This window comes from Rhinolophus hipposideros (genome assembly GCF_964194185.1).
Source record: "Rhinolophus hipposideros genome assembly, chromosome: 11".
Lineage (NCBI taxonomy): Eukaryota > Metazoa > Chordata > Mammalia > Chiroptera > Rhinolophidae > Rhinolophus > Rhinolophus hipposideros.
In genome coordinates, this window is record NC_138057.1 from 75873081 (window position 1) to 75892552 (window position 19472).

Genomic DNA, 19472 nt, shown 5'->3' on the forward strand with positions numbered 1-19472 from the left:
TGATAACCACATGAAGAGGAATTAAGAAGTCACTAAAGTGCAGTAATTGTGACTGTCTATCCCTAATAAGATATTTCCCAAAGGCAAAGCAAAAATAAACTGCAAAAGAAAAACGTCACTAATTATATTGTTGGTGGTATTGGTATTCTTACCTGAGAATGTTATGTAGAAGTGAGACTTAGCAAATAAGTGTATCTTTCACCAGGAACAGGAGGAAAGGGACACACAGCATGGAAGAAAGAATATACAGAGGTAAGATAGATGAGGCTTAAATAAAAATGCCGTAGTCCTGAATTTAAATTAGAAGTGTCAGTCTGAACTCATGATACATTTTTAATCAAGTAATGTACTTTACTTTTTGAGCAGTTTGAGGTTTATGGAAAAATTGAGTAGAAATTAGTTCCCACATATCCCTTCATCTCCCTTTCTCCTCTAGTTTGCCTGGTTATTAACATCTTGCATTAGTGATATCCATTTGTTACTATTGGTGAACCAATATTGATACATTGTTATTAACTAAAGTCCATAGTTTGTGTTAGGCTTCACTCTTGTGTTGCACGTTCTGTGGGTTTGGACAAATGTATCCACCATTGTAGTGTGGGACTGAATAGTTTCACTGCTCTAAAAATCCTCTGTGTAATCATGACTCATGATGTATTCTATCTTTAAAAAAATAAAATAATAATAATAATAATCAAAATAAATTTTTAAAAAACGTATTTCCCAGCTCTGTCCACTAAAAATGCCCAGAAACGATGACCAACTCAAAATCAATAAGCATCATTTAAACCTCAGTTATGGTCTCTAAATACCACTCCCCATTCAAAGAAACCAGGGTCCTTGGAGAAATAGCTGATCCCAGGTTTGGAGCAGAAAATGTGTAGGACAAGTCTGGGGCATCTTTCTATTCCAGAGAGCAAGGAAGTTATTAAAGTTTACTGGGGTCAAAAGGCCTTGGAGCCAACCTGAAGAGGTTCTCTCTGGCCGAATGGAATCATTTGAACATCAATAAGAATAATAATTTCAGAGGATTGAAATGCATCAAATAACATTAAATTTCTGTTCATAATGATACTACAAAAAAAAACTCGATAAAAAAATAACTTCAAGAATGTTAAGAAACCAACTCATTATTTGAGAACTGTTAAAGAACCAAGACTTTGTACTGTCTGTACTATATATAAGAGATGGTATTATATTGTACCTTGGAGTAACTAAAGAGTTGATGAAAAGAGGTTCCCTTTCACAAGTATTCTAGCTAATAAATGAGGAAGGAGGACAGAATGACAATATCATCACAAACCTGATGAAGTAATAAGCTAGGCAATGAACATCAACAACTGCTAACTCAACAAAGAGAAAACACAAGACATTGTGGACCTCCTGACGGACACACACAACACCTTCTGTGAAGTATTATGCCCCCAAATCAAACCTGAATCTGATCAAGCCCCTAGATCTAATTATGAGAAATACAGAGAACAGAGGAACATGTTAAAGGACCCCCATGGGAATACAAGCAGCACAATCCAGATTGGGGAAACGCTACAGGACAAACAACCAGGTTTCCTTCGACAAATAAATGGCAAGGGGAGGGGTGGGGAGGAAGGAGGGGGGAGAAAGAGAGAGACAGAGAGAGACAGGGACAGAGGGGAAGAGAGACAGAGTCTACAGATTAAAAGAGACTTAAGAGACTTGTGTGGACTTTTCCTTATCGAGTGTAAAACACATTTATGACATTTATGAGACAATCAGGAAAATGTAAATATTGACTAGATATGTGGGATGATAACAATTCTTCCAGATGTGATAATGGTTTTATGGCTATAATCCTTTTTTTTTTTTTTTTAAGATTTCTTTGTCTTTTAAAAAGAGATGACAAAATAGTTCTAATTGAAATGTTATATATGCTTCAAAATAATCCACTGGGACAGGGCAGTTGGGCATAAGTTATAATTGTTGAAACTGGGTGATAGGTACACTATTCTCTCCACTTTGAAATTTTTCATTAGAAAAAAGCTTACCAAAAATAAACATAAAAGCTGCTTTTAACAAGGCAACCCAAGCTCCTTTGTGCCTCTGATGTTTTTGTATTGTCACCTCTTTGTATAAAATGGTCTGAGTGGCAACCCTCTTCCCAATATTCCTTCAAATGCCTGTTGGTGAGTTGGTTCACCCTGCAGGGGTGAGGAGAGACCATGGGTGATGCCCCCTCCCCCTATCAACCTGCACCCTGGGAAGGACCACCAACCACCAGGCAGAGGGAACAAAGCTGGGTTTGGGCCCAGCACTACAGCCAACTCTGCATGAGTGAGGTAGGAGTTTTCTAAACCCAGCCCCTCGGCGCGGGCTCCTTTCTGGGTCATGTGCAGGCCTGGCATAAACCGGGTGGATAAAAGCAGAATCATGTAGTGAAGAGCCTGGGTTCTGAAAGACCGAAGTTCGAAGCCCAACTCTCCCAGCATGTTCCTTCACCTGCCTGAGCCTCGATTTTCCCATCTGTAGATTGGGAACACTATGAGTACCTTCTTCCTAAGGTTGTGGTGTGGACTGTGTGAGAATGTGTGTGAAGCACTGAGCACAATGCCAGGCTGGAGTGGTACCCAACAAATGGTGGTTATTTCTGCTGCTGCTGCTGTTGTTGTTATTATTATTATTATTTAGCCAGAATACAGAATAGGGCTTTTCCCAAAAAATTATTCCTTATATTTGCCTCTCGAATTATGGGACACTTTCTCAATTATTTCAACCAGGATGCTGTTTGGGGAAGACACATCAGCCCGGAATGACCCCACTCGATGCTCATTTAGGATGTTAGTCACAGTAACCTGACAAATGGGTTTTAAAAGATAAAATAATTTTGTGCAGCTTTAAAACTTCTCCAGGGAGTGTGGCGTCGCACAAGCAGGGGTTGGAGACTGTTGCAAACAGGACTTTGCAGTCCACTTTTTAACACAGTAGGGAGGCTGTGCGGATCGCGAGTCTAAGCCTACAGGAAGGATACATTAATCTAGTGGCGGAATGTTTGGCAAGTAGGTGTCTGTGGTGTGGGGTACTGACAGCACCATACACATGCCACCACAGTCAAACAACTTAGAGGGGAGTAGAGATAGGTGCTCTGGGAAATGATACTGGCCATCCTGAAAAGTGGCTGAATAATGACAAAAGACACAGATTCCAAGTGCGGGTGAAGCACAGACAACAAACGCAAAAATAGATCAATCGGACTTCTAAGTCAAAAACTGTGCACCAAAGGACACGATCACCAGAGGGAAACGGCAACCCACGGTATGGGAGAAAACATTTGCATATCATATATCTGGTAAGGGGTTGATATCCAAATATATAAAGAACTCCTACAACTCAACAGCCAGAAAAGCAAACATGGGCAAGAGACTTGTACAGACATTTCTCCAAAGAAGATATACAAATGACCCCGGAGCCCATGAAAGACTGCTCAGCGTCACTATTCATTAGGGAAATCAAATCAAAACGATGAGTTACTGCCTCGCTCCCCGTAGGATGCTACTCTAAAAAAAAACCGAGGGCGTAGAGAAATGGGAACCCTTGTGCCTGTTAGTGGCAATGTAAACTGGTGCAGCCACTATGGAAAACAGCATGGCTGGTCTTCAAAAAATTAAAATAGGGGCGGCCGGATGGCTCAGATGGTTAGAGCGAGCTCTCAACAACAAGGTTGCCGGTTCAATCCCCTCATGGGATGGTGGGCTGCGCCCCCTGCAACTAAAGATTGAAAACAGCGACTGGACTTGCAGCTGAGCTGCGCCCTCCACAACTAGATGGAAGGACAACGACTGATGGGTTCTGGAAAAACACACTGTTCCCCAATATTCCCCAATACAATAAATTAAAATAGAACTACTATATGATCCTGGAAGCCCATTTCTGAGTATATACTCAAAAGAATCGAAAGTAGAAAGATATTTGAAGATATTTGTATACTCATGTTCATAGCAGCATTATTCACAATAGCTGAGGAGTGGAAGCAACAGAAGTGTCCATCCACAGATGGACGGGTAAACAAAATGTGCGACATACATGCAATGAACTAGTATTCAGTCTTAAAAAAACAACGAATTTCTGACACATGCTATAACATAGATGAGCCTTGAGGATGTTATGTTAAGTGAAATAGCCAGACATAAATGGATAAATATATATGATTCAACTATACGAGGGACCTAGAGCAGTCACGTTCTTAGAGACAGAAAGTAGAATGATTAGTTCCCAGGGGCTAGGGGAGGAAAGAAGTTACTGTTTAATGGGTACAGAATTTCAGTTTTGCAAGATGAAAGCGTTCTGGAGATGGAGGGCCGTGAGGGCTGCACAACCGTGTGAATGTACTTCATGCCACTGGAAATGGTTAAGATGGTAAGTTGTTATTTTATCACAATTAAAAATAATAAAAAAGGGGGAAAATGCAAGTGAGGGGTTTGAAATTAAACTGCCTCAGCAACTCAAGAAAAATCCGCCTTTATATCTATTATCTCTTTTTAACCCGTTTGTCAGGTCACTGTTATAACCATCCAAAATTATAGTCAAAATTGTGGCTGTAATTTTGCAGGTCATGCCCAATTCGTAAACTTACTATTTTAAGTCGGCATGCGATAGTTCCACCATCTTGAATGTATATATTCAAATTGGCCCAAAACATTTGAGGGTATCTTCTCATTAGGAAAATGCAAGGGCTCTTTCCATCCCTTCGCACAGGTTCCGGGCAACATATGGAATCAACTCCTATCACCACTACGCACACCCCCAGCCCTGTGGAGCGGTCCTTGACTCTTCCAGGCTCCCGCACAGGCTAGCCCAGAACTTAGGACCCTGAGACTCCCACAAAGCCTGCTGTCCTCCCCGATGTGGCTCTTCCCAAGCACAGAGAACATCCAGTGTCTAAAAGGCTCGTGTTTTGTGCTTTTTAAGGTTCTTTTTGTTAAGAAGGAATGAGCTGAAAACAGATTTTTAAAATTGTTCTTGCATCCCAACACCCTGAAAACAGTGTTCCTTTTGCAGAGTTCCTCAGAGCTGTCACCTTCGGGTTGCCCCCACAATGTGCTCCCTCCTTGGTCAGCTGGCCTGCAGGGCAGACCAGGGCTTGCAGCCCTGAGGATGGAATCCTGACAGTCACCACCACGTACTGGGTGCTTATGACCGGGGCCCAGACCCCTGGCCACACCCTCTTGTCCCCTTGCACTGTGTGAGACCATCACAATGCCCCTGCGAGGTGCCCCGATGAGTGCCATCCAGAATCCCCGGAGAGCAGCCTCCCCTTTCATCACCCTCTCCCATCCCAACCTCAGGCCTCTTAGCTCCTCGCCATCTCCAAGACCCTGCTGCCTCAGTTTCCCAAAATCATGCCACCCTCCCTGAGAATCCAGCAAGCCCAAGTCTTCACTTGCATCTTCTCCAGCGTGGGTGATGAGTCCAAGCCTTCTTCTCTCCCATCCTCAGTGCTCCTGGTAGAAGGGAAAGCACTGAAGGAGGATGAAGGAAAGGGGGCGATCAGTCAGTACAAGCAATCAGACTCATCTTATGCCGTGAGAAGTTATTTCTTGCCTGAGTCCTCAGCTGGTCCACATGGGAGAGGCATATCCCCAACCACTGAGCCACCATAATGTGGACCATGTTATATGTCAAGGACACCTGTCTCCTCCCTGTCTTACAGAACCCCTTCCAGTGCCTTGACACTGAAGGGTGCCCTCCCCACCACTTCTTCCTGACCCTTCCTGGGTTTCTTCCTGAGACTGCACCGGGATGGGGGCGGGGTGGGAAAAATGGATAATCCCATCTCTCCATGAAGGAGAAATACATGTTGCTGAAAACATAAGAGGTAAACCTAAGCTGGTCCAGGAGGTGAAGGAAGGCTTCTGGGAGGTGGTGATGTTAACACTGAGACAGAAAGGATGAGAAGGAGTAAGCTAGGAAAAGGGAGTGGAAAGAGCCTTCCAGGCAAAGGGAACAGCCGGTTCAGAGCCTGCAGGCAGGAGAGAGTATGGGCTGCTAGAAAAGCTGAAATAAGGCCAATGTGTTTGGCGAGTAGTGCACAGAGAAAAGGGGAAGGAAGTAGAGATGAGGCTGAGGAGGTGGACACAGGCCAGAAGGCCTTAGAGGCCATTGGGAGGATTTGAGACTTGGAGGCTTTTTCTGGGTTGGAAAAGCCTGAATTACCAAGCTCTTCCAGGGGGAGCAACTCTGCCCAGCAGATTGTGTGGGCTGACATGTAGGTGGAAGCCTGGATGCAGGGATGGAATTTTCTGGCTTTTCTGTACACGGGGAAGACTTGCAGAGCTGTCTGGATCCCACAGAGCTCTAACATGCCGACTCACCAGCCGTCTTGGGCTGCCTGGCACCACAGGTGGCAGTGGTAAGGGCAGTGGCTCCAGGCCTCGCTCTGCCACTCAGTAACTACAAGCAAGGCCCTTCCCCCGACTCCCGAGCCTCACTTTCCTCATCTGCACAATGGGTAACAATGCCAGCCTCCTCACAGGCTTGTTTTAGGACTGCATGAGATCACAGACGTTAGGGGTTTCACAAAGGGCCTGTTCTAGTAAAGTCATCAATAAAGGTTCATTCTTATCATCATTCCTATTGTCGTCGTTATTGATGTCTGCAGCCTGTCCCAACTCCTGAGCGCTGCTCTGCCTGTTGGACTGTTTTGGGGCCAGACACTGCCAAGCCCTGAGATGGCGATGCTCCACTTTTTTGCATAAATGTGCATCTTGCATTCAGAAGAGCCCCTCCTTCCAAGGAGGGTCCAGCAGGGTTGCTCGGGGGACACATTCCAGAAAGAATAACTCTGTGTAACATGAAACCCTGAATCTGGAAACACAACCTCTATGGGAAATTAGAGGATAAGGCCTGCTCTGAGGACCGCCCAACCTCATTCCATACAAAAGGGATATTGAAACCCAAAGGCCTCGTCACTTGGCCTCCTGCTTCTGGTCTCACCCTTCACCACAGCCAGAGAGATCTTCCCAAAAAACAAACTTGACCATGGCACTACATTGTTTAATGCTCCCATGGTTCCTCACTGCCCTCAGGTTCAAGTCCACACTCCTCATCATGGCCCACAATGCTCTGTGGTCAGACTCCTGCCCCCCCTACAGCCACATCCTGCTCTGACCCAGCCATACGTGTTACCAGTGGATCAAGTTCATTCCTGCCTTAGGACCTTTGCACACCCAGTGACCCTCCTGCCCCCTCTAACAGCCCACTGCCAATTCTAGATTCAAAAATACACAAACCTAGTTGAACTCCCAAATAGTAATGGAAAGTAGTAATATCATCCCCATTTTCCAGATGAAAAAACTGGGGCCCTGAGAACCACCGTGTGGCTCCTGAAACTAAGCCCGAAGCCATGTCAGCCAGACTCCAGAATCTTTCAGAAGCCAAGAGGAAGCACCTGGCTGCACCTCCATCAGGCAGCTCAGAGAAGAGGGCTGAGCCAACGAGAAGAATGGGGCCAATGCACCACAGAGCACAGGCACTGAATGTATTCAAAACCTAGCCACTCATCCACTTGTGGTCTAAGGCAAGATATTTGACCTATCTGAACCTCAGTGTACTCATCTGTAAAGTGGGGCTAAATAATAATGCCTCCCTCAGAGGTGCATTGTGAGTATTCAGGAATGACACATGGGTGGATACCCAGTGAATGGTCTATGCCACCCTCCCTTGGTGCATCTGGGAGGCTGCACCAGTCCAGACCAGCCCATTGCAGACTAGACTTGCATCAAGATTAGGCTGCGGGGGTCTGGGAACCATCACCACCCTGTTTGTTTTGGGTTTCGTTTCCCAGCATTTCCTTTGGAAAACGTCCAGTTTCCTCCCTGCTGGAAGCAGGCAGAAGGGGAATGTTCATGCCTGGGCCTCGATACCTAGGGAAGCCATGTTGGGGAGGTGACAAGAGCCTGAGGTTCAGAGTCTGGTAATCCAGGTTCAAATCCAGGATCTGACACTTACAATGCTGTGTGACCCTGGGTGAGTGACTTCACCTCTCTGAGGTGCTGACGGACTCACTTGTTAAAAGGTCTCATGATTTCTACCTCAGAGGATACTGGATGCCGATGGAGGGACTGGGTTGAGAGAAGGTTCTGGGTGTGTTTCCCCAGTGTACATATAGTGATTCTTCTTGGGGAGGGATTGAAGATGGGGGAGAGAAGTAGGTTTACAACAGGTGTTACCAACACAAATGCCCCCTAGCAATGGAAAAGGGTGGGTGCCTGGCCCGTGGTGGGGTAATGGGGTCAACTGGAGGGTAGGGCACAATTCAGCCCTCGATTGTCAATACCCTGCTGGGTGAGGGTCCAAGATTATCAGGCCAAGATTATCAGGAGAAGAAAATCCACGTTTTCATGCAAAAGCTCATGATTAAAGTATGGTAAGGAGTATATACTGTATGATTCCATTTATGTAAAATTCAGAAACAGGCAAAACTCCCGTATGGCAATAGAAACCAGGACAGTGGTTTTCTTGAAGGAGGGCTGGGTAGTGCCTGGGAGGGGCACAAGGAAAGATTGTGGGGAGCTGGAAACATTCCCTCTCCTGATCTAGGTATTGGGGACATGAGTGTGTCCCCTTTGTAATTTCACATTTTGCACACTTCTCTACATGTATATTATAGTTCAATAAAAATGCTAAAATAATTTTAGAACAAATTAATTAAGACTGGAGGGTTGGGAGGAGCGACGGCCGGCGAGGGCCACGCTGAACACTCGGCAGGCGGCATCCAGAGCACCAGTCGGACCCCGGAGACAGGGGCATGGGTCCTCCCGGTCCCTGACACCCTGGGCTGGCTCCTCACCCTTGGGGAGCACCCCTGCTTCCTGAGCCACACAGGAGGAAAGCCTATCCTGCTGAGAGAGCCTCATCTCTATCAGCTCACCTCATAGCCAGAAACTGCTGAGCTCAGATTCTAGAGAAACAGGCATGCCCCTCCCACTTAAATGTAAAGCGACGCCCCAAAACCTCATTTTACTTCACCAAGACTATCTAGAGGACAGTAATCAAAAGGCAGCAGTTCTGTTTCCAAAAAGCCTTCCTAGAATCTGGAATTCACAGAGCCCACCTCCCAGCCCATAGCTCGACTCAGCAAACCCCACGGCTGCAAACTCAGCTGGCAGCATGCCCCGTGGGCCATCAGAGGGGTGGTGGGCAGCAGTGGGACTGCCCCGGTTCCTCCCCTCTGCCTGTCCAGGTAGCTTGCGTTTATTTTTATTTTCCCTCTCATTCTTTTCTTTGCTGGGGCCAACAAAAGATGCGCACGCCTCCTCTGTAAAGTGGCACCAGCCAAAACAAATGCATATCAAGTGCACTTATTTGCAGACACTCATAAAATCTTTACTAGACACCAAATAATTACAGGAAGGGGCGAACCTCCAACTGCGCTGATCCCCAGTGTTTTGAAGTGGATTTAAGATAAAGATCAAATAGGACGGGCGCTGGCCCCACGTCACACCCAGCCGGCTTTCCAGCATGGACCCTCCCAAGGGAAGCCAATGAACTTTCTTGCTTTTGTGAATTTGTGTCCAATTCATATAAAATGTCTTTCTGTGAGTTATTCTTAGTGTCCTGATGGGGCTTTTATGGCTCCAAATACAGTCCTCAGCCATCTCTTTATTGTGGCTCAGGTCCTCAGCCGGGGAAGCCCCTGGTTTTAGCTGAGCTGCTGAAATAATCCAGCCCATTCATGTAGTAAGAAATGCAAAGAGTTTTGAGAAAAGTGCCTTTTAAAAAATAAATAATAAACGGCCCCTTAAGAGTCACACACAGTCGATTTTGACGCAATGGGCTGCAACCCTAATTCTGTTCCTTTCCAAAAGTCCAACTTGGGTACCCTTGGCCCTGGGCTCCACAGCCAGGGCAAGTGAAGAAGGCTGAGGCTGTCTGTGTGGGACATCTGGGCGCTGCTTGGGGGGGAGGTCTCCTGTGCCTAGCCCGCACCTGCCCGAACTGAATCCCACCTGCCCTAAAGGAAGATAGATAGCTGAGCTCATCGTGGTCTGTTTCTCCTCAGGCTCTGGTTTGAGGAGGGGCTGTGATTTCCCCAAGTTCTGGGGACTCCCTTTTATCTAATTATTCACTGAATATTTAAAGAGGCCCACTATGTGCCAGGCACTGTCGTGAGCACTTACATTTCGGCCTCTCCACAACCCTGTTGGATAAATGCTGTCATCATGCACACTTTAAGTATAAGGACTCTGAAGTGCAGAGAGAGAGCAGGACTTCTGAGGTCCCACAGCCAGATCTTAAACCAGATCGTGGTGACCACCAGGGACCTGACCCTGACCACTCCTAACTCCTGCTTGGACAGTGTTAGATCTTATCCCTGAGCCACCCGGCCAGGGCACTGTCCCTCCATAAGCATCAGCCCCTGGGCTGACAGCAGCCTTTGGATCTGAGGGAGCCTGGTCTCCTGACCCACCAGGGAGGAGTCCCATGACTAACGACACAGACCTTTTGCTGAAAAGTCATGGGTCTGTGGCCAGAGACCCCACCAGCTGGTTGAGGGTGGGGCTGGGCTGCAGGGAGAACAGAGAGACTTTGCTGGGGCGGGTGGTCCCCCACATTAGCACACAACCTCAGAGCCACACCCACTGTGCTGCACCATCAAACTGCCTAAAATCCTGTCCCCCGTCACAAAACCCCATCAGCCTACAAAAGCCCAGGAGGAAGAGAACCTGCTCCCAGCCCTGAGTCAGAGGGACACCAGTTTGGACCTCTCTCCAATCACTCCTCTCTGTGGGCCTACAACAGACTCATGGTCTCTATGAGCTCTCCAAAGGCACAAGACCACAGAGGATTTCCCCTGAACTGTGGGAAGGTGAGGAGTTCCTTATCACACACATCCATCTCTCTGCTAGCTAAGAAGGGGCCTTAAACCTTTGATCCACATGTCCGGAGGCCAAACGTGGCTGAGAGGGGAGCTGGGGACACTCGACCTGTGTTAGTGCTGTCCAGCTCCACTCCTGGAGCTCCCAGGTCTCCTGACCCTGGGCTACTTTCCGGGAATAGCGACTCCCAACCCTGGCCATAGCTTGGAGTGGCTCTGGTCCAGGCTGGCTGTCTCCCATGGATCTGATGATCCCCAGGGTTTGGGCACAGCATAGTTCTCTGGCAGGAGGAAATCGCAGACTTGTGCAGCTCCTCAGCTCCTCAGCTGCACCCTCAAGCTCCAGCGTACCCAGCCCCGGCTGTGCCTTCTATTCCATCTCTGCCCTGGATCCTCACCCCCAGCTAGGATTGTAAATTGGGAGGGGAACCCCGGCTCTGCTCTGGTCAGAAGCACAGCCCTGGGGAGGATACACAAGGCTCCAGGCAGCGAGGACGGTCACAGGGCGGTGCTCTGGGCCGCTGGCAGCTCCAGTGCCGGCAGGAGGGGGTGCAAGGCTCTAAGGAGAGAAGCAAGGGGGGATAGGGGAGGGCTCAATGAAGATGGGGCGTCCACAGGATTCCGGGAGCCGAGACCCTCGTCCTAGAGCTTCCCTTTCCATTTTTGCTTCTTCCCAAGTGATTCCCAACAGCCAACTCGGTCTTTCCTTGGGTGGAGAAAATCTGAAGCTGTTTCTGCCGCTGAAATCTGAGCCAGAGGGAATCCTGGATCGCCCGAGCGCTGGCGTGGTGGGTTGAGCGTGGCTGGGGCAATCGCCTGGTACCGATCTCCCCCGCCGCTACAGAGCAGAGCAGGGTGCCGCTCGCCACTCGCGGGCAGCATCCGACTCCCCGCCTAGGCCCCGGTTGTACCGTCCATCGGTCACTTCAGCTGAGGAAGAGGTCCAGTGGCACAGGGGCCGCAGCTGTGCTTCCTGGAGACCCGGGGCCTCTGTGCGCCTCAGTGCGAATGACCTGGGACCCCCGGCTCAGCTCGGGGAAGGAGGGACCCAGGGAGCGGGGACAAAGAGCCAGGAAAAGGTCCTAAAGAGTGATCCGGTATGTGGGGGTGGGGTGGGGGGACGAATGGACAGTGAGGGCGGATGTGGAGAGAGGACACCAGGTTTGTGGACCAGAGAGGGCAGCCCGCGCCTGGTCAGCCGTGGGTGGCTCTGAGCGCCACCCTTGGCCCTCTTGATGTCGGTCCTGGCGGCGTGGGCTGTGGCAGGGCCAGGGGCATGCGTGACCCTGCCCAGATTCTGTGACAGACCTACCACTCGCACCGGATCCGGACAGCCAGCACGTCCTCCTGCGCTAAGACCCAGCCAGCAGGCGGCCCCAGAACTGTGACCCTGGACACAGTCTGCAGCCACCGGAGGGTCGGAGAAGCCCCTGTAGGAGACCTGGCCACAGAGGCTGCCATTCAGCAGAAGGGGGTAGTGGGGGACAGCGGGATGGGGATGGAATACTGCACCCGGAGTCTGGGGTCCGGGATGGGTCTGCAGGGCCTGTGACGGGAGAGGATTCCTAAGTGCGCTCTGAGGAAGACAAGAGTTTGGGCCTGGAACCAGGACCCTCTCGCCTACAGGCTGTAGCCCGACAGCTGATGCAGGGACGCAGCGCTGCCAGCAGAGGGCAGAATATGCCCGGTCGGTCCGTCGGCCCTGAGCCGGGCTCTGCTCGCCCGCGCCTTGCCCGCGCGGCTTCTCCCGGCAGCTGCCGCGCCCCGGCCCCAGATGCCGGGAGAAGGCGGCCCAGGCCCAACCTCGCGAGCCCAAGGCCTGGGGTTTGCAAGAACAGCGGACCGACGGCGTGTGAAAGAAACTCCACATCCACCCATCCACTATCCTGGACACAAAGACACCGGGAAATACACGGGGACAGAAAGTCACATACACAGATACACACTCAAAAATCCCCAAAACTCTGAGACACCGGAGCACACAGAATCATTCAGAAACTCGGAGATACACAAAGGTGACACGGCGACACACCTACGGAAAAGGACCCCAGGCACAGTACAGAGACTGAGAGACGACACACAAAGACCTACGCACCCACATGGAGTGACAGACACAGAGACACACACAAAGACCTACAAAACCACGGAAGATACAGAGGCACGGAAGGACCCCAGATTCACACATACACGGATGCAGGGGAATCAGACATAGATTCAGAGTCACAAACTCGGGGCCCAGAAAGTCGCAGGGACACAGAAATATTGTGTGTGCACAGAGACACGGGTGCACACATGTGCAAGGCACTCAGAGGCGGGGGCATCGACAGGCACAGACACACACAGATACCCACCGACACACATGCAGGTACTGGGGTGGGGCGGGAGGCCTAACCCTCCACCACGCTGGGCCCCTCCGTGGGGCCCCGCGGCACAGGGGGCCACTTCTGACCAAGCCTCCCGCAGGCTCCAAATCCGATCCGCCCTCTCGCCTCCAGAGAGGTCAGGGGACCCGCCTCCCGTGCCCTCCGCCCCCGCCCCGCTCCGCGCCGCTGCTCGGCTCCGGGAGGGGCGGGGGCCGCCCCGCAGCGGCTCGCTGGGGGTCAGTCCCCTGCTCCCAGGCGAGCCGCCCCTCTGTAGGGACCCAGGGGCCAAAAACACGGCCGATCACAGCGCGGTGCACTGCAGCCTAATGCAGCGGCCTGCGCACCAAGCGCGGGAGCCAGGACCGGTGGGTGCCAGGCCCCGAGGGCGCTGGAGTCGGTCGCTTGGTCTCGCCCGGCTGTCGCTCCCCAGGGCCGGGGCCCACTTTGCCCAGCCTGGACAGGGTTCTGTCCCTGAGGGGCGCGGCCTACCGACCCCTGGCCGGGTCTCTGCCACCAAAGGTCGCCTATCCTAGCAGCCATCCGATTTCCCCCGAGCGGGCGAACACACGTCGTCCCGTGCCTTCAGTCTCAGACCCGGGGGCCACTACCTCCTACCCGAGTTCCTCAGTCCAAATTCTGCGAGGCCAGATTCCCGTCCATTGCCCCCAACCCTATCGGGGAGCCCTTTCCCAGACTTAATCTCTCCGTCGCCTGAACCTGGGCCTCACCTCCTTTGCCTGTTCAATGTCCCCCATTCTTGATCCTGGGGCCCCTCTGCGATCTTCGCTCACCCCAATCTCTGCCACTTCTGAAGCCTTTCCGGACCTCTCACCCCAAATCCGGGGCCCAACCCCTCTCTCCCTGGACCGGGGCCCCCTCGGGCAAGTCCTGGATCAGCAGGGCCTCTCCTCCTGCCGGTCCCCGTCCCTCAATCCCGGCAGCCAGCACTCTCCGCGGACCAAACCGGCCCCGGGAAGGCGCCGCCGCCCGGGGGACGCCAACTCAGCCCGGTGCGTCCTACCTCGGCCGACAGTCGGAGTCCCCCGGCGGCCACTCCCGGCCGGCGCCGTCCCCTGGTGGAGATGCTGCGCTCCCCGCCGTCCGCGCAGTATGGCCTCGCTCGGGGCCACTCCTCTTAGCGCTGAAGCTTTACAAAATATTAATAATAAAGAAGGCAAGAAAGAAAAAAGAAAGCCTTCATTCCCCAACTCCCAAATCAATTTTTCAAGGGGGTGGGGCAGAAGGATTTGTTTGGAGGGCGACCCAAACTTCTGCGAGAGGCCAGCGGGGCGCCTGGCCTGGCCGGGGCGCCCGGGCCAGCGCTCCGGGCCAGGCGCCGCGCTGGGCACAAGCTGGGGGCGCGGGGAGCCCTCCCGCAGGGGTGGGGGGGCGGCGACGGCACTATTTGACGTGGAGCCGCCGGCTCATCCCGGCGCAGGGATACGAGGCGCTCCAATGAGTTCAAATGTCAGGAAGTTTGAGGAGGGGTGAGGCGGCTCCCGGCCGGAGTATCCCTCCGCCGCCAGCCCCAGCTCTAAACCGAGCGGCTCCTCCTGCGCACCATGGCACTGGAGTAGTGCGGGGAGCGCGCCCGGAGCCCCGCGGCCCGCTGCGCCCCGCCCGGGACCCCGCTGCGCCGCCCGCGGCCCCCCCAGCCCGTGGGGCCGCCCCTGCACCCCCGCCCCCTCCCCCGCCCGCCGCCGCCGCCACCACCGCTGCCGCCGCCGTCTCCTCCCGCGGCTCCGTCTGCCGCCTCCGCCGCAGCCCGGCTCCGAGGCTGACAAGCAGGTGACAGAGGAGCCGGCGCGCGTGGCTGCGAGTACCCGGGAGAGCGCGGCGCGGACTGCAGCCGCCCCGGCCCGCCCGCACGACGCCGGGGCCCGGGGCCAGCGCGTCGCCGCTGCACGCTCGCCGGGGGAAACCCGCGGCCCCAGCCGCAGCCCCAATCCCGCCGGGGCCGCGCCTCCCTGGCTCCGGGGCCACGGCGGCGGCGGCGGCGGCGGCGAGCGGGCAGGCGGGCGGGCGGGCTAGCACCCTGGCCGGCGGGGCCCGCAGCGCGCCCCGCGTCCCATGGATATAGCAACAGGTCCCGAGTCGCTGGAGCGGTGCTTCCCCCGCGGGCAGACGGACTGCGCCAAGATGTTGGACGGCATCAAGATGGAGGAGCACTCTCTGCGCCCCGGGCCCGCCACTCTGGGGGTGCTACTGGGTGAGTGCTGGGTCGGAACGCCCCAGTGGTCGTGGGCAGGGAGCCGGGTCCTCATCCCGAGGTGGAAATAGGCGTCCGGAAAAACGGATAAAGGAAATGGTTTGCAGGACATTGGGGTGTGGGGAACACAGAAGACTCCTGGAGTGATCACGAGAGGGGCAACAAGCTAGACGGGCATCCTGCGGGGTCAGAGGTATGCAGGGACATCACCCAGGCGGAGGATGGACAGGACAGCTCCAGCCGCCGCCCCCTATTCTCGTCAGGCCTCGGTTCTAGAGCTGCCACTCCGGGAGGGAGGGAGGAGATGGGTGGCCGGGATGATGGAGGACCCAAGTAGCCACCTTTGCAAGCTCGGGAGCAGTGCTGGGTCACTTGGGGAGGGGGACTTTCTAAAAGAAAAATATCCCCTGAGTCACCCAAACCACAGGTTTTGGGGAGACGGGGGACAGAAGACCACGAACGCCACTGTGGGGCGTGTCAGCCAGCGAGCGCCCCAGCCTCACCTCGCCTGTCTCCGTCCCAGCCGGCTACTCCGCGCGGTGCTCGTTCTTTTACGTATTAACACCAAGCGCTCGATCTCCGGAGAAGGCGAGAGCGCAGCGCGGAGCCAAGGCTCGAGGCCCGTGGCCTGTCTGCGCCGGAGTCTGCGGACCGGGGCGAACTAGATGAGGCTGCCCGGCCCTTGGCGCGGCAACCCCGGGGAGCGCAGGCGGTGGGCGGCGCGCCGGGGCTGCCCTCGCCCTTGGAGCCGGGGCTGCCGGCACCGCGCGGCCGGAATGCCTGGGACAGGCTGGTGGGCGCTGACGGCCCGGCTCTCGCCCTGTGCGCTGCAGGCTCCGACTGCCCGCATCCCGCCGTCTGCGAGGGCTGCCAGCGGCCCATCTCCGACCGCTTCCTGATGCGAGTCAACGAGTCGTCCTGGCACGAGGAGTGTTTGCAGTGCGCGGCGTGTCAGCAAGCCCTCACCACCAGCTGCTACTTCCGGGATCGGAAACTGTACTGCAAACAAGACTACCAACAGTAAGCGCCTCTCGTCCTCCTCCTTCCCCGCCGCCGCCCGGCACTAGAGCCCGGCCGCCCCCCCTTGCCAAGCCGGGCCGGCGTCCGCGCTGCCACCGGCTCTGCGTGCCGCTGGGCCCATCAGCTCCGAGGGTTCGGCGGGCTGCGCGTCTCCGGCAGGGACGAACCATCTTGGCAGGGCCGACATTGGTGGGGTGACCGGGGGCCTCCGGCAGCCCCTAGTTGCCGTCCTTTGTCCGGAAAAACCTGCGCTGGGCCGCTGATTGGGGTGCAGGACAAGGCCCTGGGCCGACTGGGGGATGGATGCTGTGGTTCTAGAACAGGGCCTGGCCCCACTGAGGCCTGAATTGGGGACCAGAAATTGATTTCCAAACAAAAGCAGTGCTTTAGGGAGTCCGGCCCTGGTGGTGTGCTTGTCCAACCCAAAGGCAGGCTTTGTGGGGATCTGGGATTCCTGGAGCAAGGAGGTGGAGTGCAGCAGTGCTGAACTGCCTGAGCAGCCCCCAGAGTCCTTTCCTGCCAGGCTGCCTGCTGCACTTTTAATCCGCGATGGAGAGAAAAATATCCGTTCTCCCCAAACCGGTCCATGCGGGAATTTTGCACTTAAAATTTTCGTTGGCTGGAGAAGCTGTCTAGAAAGAGGACCTCAAGAGGTGGCAAACCACAATCTGGGGCTCCCCGTGGGGGTGAGGAACTGACCAAGTCAGCCTTCCCCAGCAGGCCTTCTTTCTTGCAATGTGTGTGTTGGGGAGGAGTGGCCTGTCCTGCCCTGGTGTAGCTCAAGCCTCAGGGTTGAGGCCAGAGGCTGTGGGTTGAGCTCTACCTGCTGACTTTTGTTTTTAGCTGAGACTGTGGATTTGTCTGGCAAGGGACTTGGGACAATTAAAAGTAGATGAAGGCTTTTATTTTTTTCCTTCTATATGGGTTTTGTGCCTGGCAGTATGATTGAGAGGGAGGCAGAGGGGCGCAACAGCCGAAAGAGGGATGTGGGGATCCCCAGGGCAGCATTGCTGAGACAAGTGGGTGCCTGCGAAAACTTTCTAATGAGGCCCAGAAAACCCTTTCAGATGGGACTACAGAGTAGGTAGGCTGCTCAGGTGGGTTGGGGCTCAGAGGGAACTGTGCCCACGCCTCTGGGAGAAGGCTGGGCTTCAGTGGCTGGTGGTCAGTGCAGCCTACCTGCTCTGCCTAGGGACTGTCTCTAAATCCAGGCCCTGATGGCAATTGGAGCAGCTGCTGTGCCCCTTCTCTGCCTCCACAACCCCTTGGCTGAGGCCTGAAAATAGTGGGACTGCAGGCCAGAGCCCTCGAGAGGGCATCAGGCTCTACTCTAAAAGACTCCGGCTGAGCCCCACACTAGGGCCTAACCAGGCAGTGCTTTTCCTGTGTTCTTCCTGCTGCCTGGTGTCTCTGCGAGTAAGAACTGGGGCCCGGTTCAGAGAGTCAGCTCTTTTGCTGGTCGCAGAGCCTATTTGAGGTCTCCCCTCTGTCTGGAGCACCCCCACCCCCAATTGGACACACTGCTGTTGATCGGGTTTACGCTGTGCCCTGGACTGATGGGATTCTAGTTCAAGGAGAAGGTGAGGCCGCCAGTCAGCTCTGCCACAGGCAAGCATAGGGCAGCACAAATAAAATGGGGAAAGGAGTTTGGGGTAAATGTGGTCAGGGGCTCGGGGAGAGCTCAGGGAGCCAGCCCCTTGGTGGGGCTCACCAGCCTCCAGCCCACCCACATCCTGCGGTACTGTAGCCCTGCTTGCTCTGCCTGCCCGCCGGAGCTGGGCTCTGGCAGTGCCACTTCCCACTCCGCTCAGCCACTGGCCTGGACAACTCAACATGTGGGGGCAGGAGGCCCAGGAAACTGGAAATGGGTCTCTGGGTCATTTGTGCAGGTTTTTGAAAAATTTTTTACATATTGGAAAGACTGTTTTCAACCTCTGTTCAAATCTGCCAGTTCTCCCCCCACGCCCAGTCGTTTATGGAGCTTCTTTTTAAAACAAGGAGAGGATACTCCTGGTTCTTCACAGAACTATAAAGTCACAAAATCTGAGTTGGATGTTCCCCTTAGAGTTGAGCGGCCAACCCCCTCATTTTACAAAACAATTAAACATTTGTGATTGCTCTGTCAAAAGTATATTTGTTTAGAAAAGAAAAAAAAGCGCCTAAGAGCTTTCTTCTTCAGTGCAGTAGGGGTGTGTTTGCAAGTGAATTTTGGATCTGGGCGAATCTGAGGTCTCGAGTCCCTAGTTGGGTCTTGCAGGGCTGCAGCATTCAGGAGGGCATTATTCACGCCCCTCACGGTGTCCCCCTCCTCCCTCGCCCCCTCTTTCTTTCAGTAACGCCAATTAGGTATCTGCACTAGGTGAGCTGGTTGGGGGCTGAGGAGTTATCAAGACAATCCTGGGGACAAATACCCAGGCGGGTCTCGCATCAGTGTTTCTCAGGGAGAGCCCGTGCAGCCAGGCAAGCAGGGGCTCAATAGGAAGCGATGTTCTTTGCACAATAAAAATACATTTCACGATTTATTTTTTTTCTTTGAGGATCGCAGAGGCATATTTATTGCATCTGTGTGTAAATGCTTTCAGACGAGAATCCAGGCAAGTGGGCACAGAAACGTGCCTTCTCGGTGTTGTTTTGTCTGTGCGTCAGCCGTATTGGGAAATTAACAAACCCCCTCCACCACCACCGTAACTTTTGAAAAACGTGTCTTCCCTGCGAGGAGCGGCCGGGTTGGTTCATAGAAAGAGGTTACTATTTTTGTTAAGCGTCTCTTCCTCAACTCTGTTTTCAAAGACCCGGGACACCCAGAAGCAAAGCATTATTTTACGCACCACGGGGGTAATTAATTGACATTCGGGCGCATTTAATAGCATTTGATCAAATCCACCGGCACGCCCTGCACGAGCAAAGAGAGCACGGGCGGCACTGGGCATCTTCACGGAAAACTCGGAAAGCCTCCTTTTTCGCCTACCTGGTTTTTTTTGGTGTTTTTTTTTTTTGAGTGGGGGGCTTCTTCTAAGGAAAAAACCCAAAA

General features: G+C 53.5%; 1 protein-coding gene across 2 annotated transcripts in view; it reads left to right on the forward strand.

Moving 5' to 3' along the window:
- Positions 1–15282: 15282 nt before the first annotated feature.
- Positions 15283–19472, forward strand: part of LMX1B (LIM homeobox transcription factor 1 beta) — a gene marked incomplete at its 5' end in the record, with an annotated part of 77411 nt that continues 73221 nt past the window's right edge. For both annotated transcript variants that reach the window (XM_081067340.1, XM_081067341.1), the window contains 2 exons: positions 15283–15421; positions 16255–16441. In XM_081067340.1, coding sequence (XP_080923466.1) covers positions 15283–15421; positions 16255–16441 — 326 coding nt within the window. The remainder of the gene's footprint in view (positions 15422–16254; positions 16442–19472) is intronic.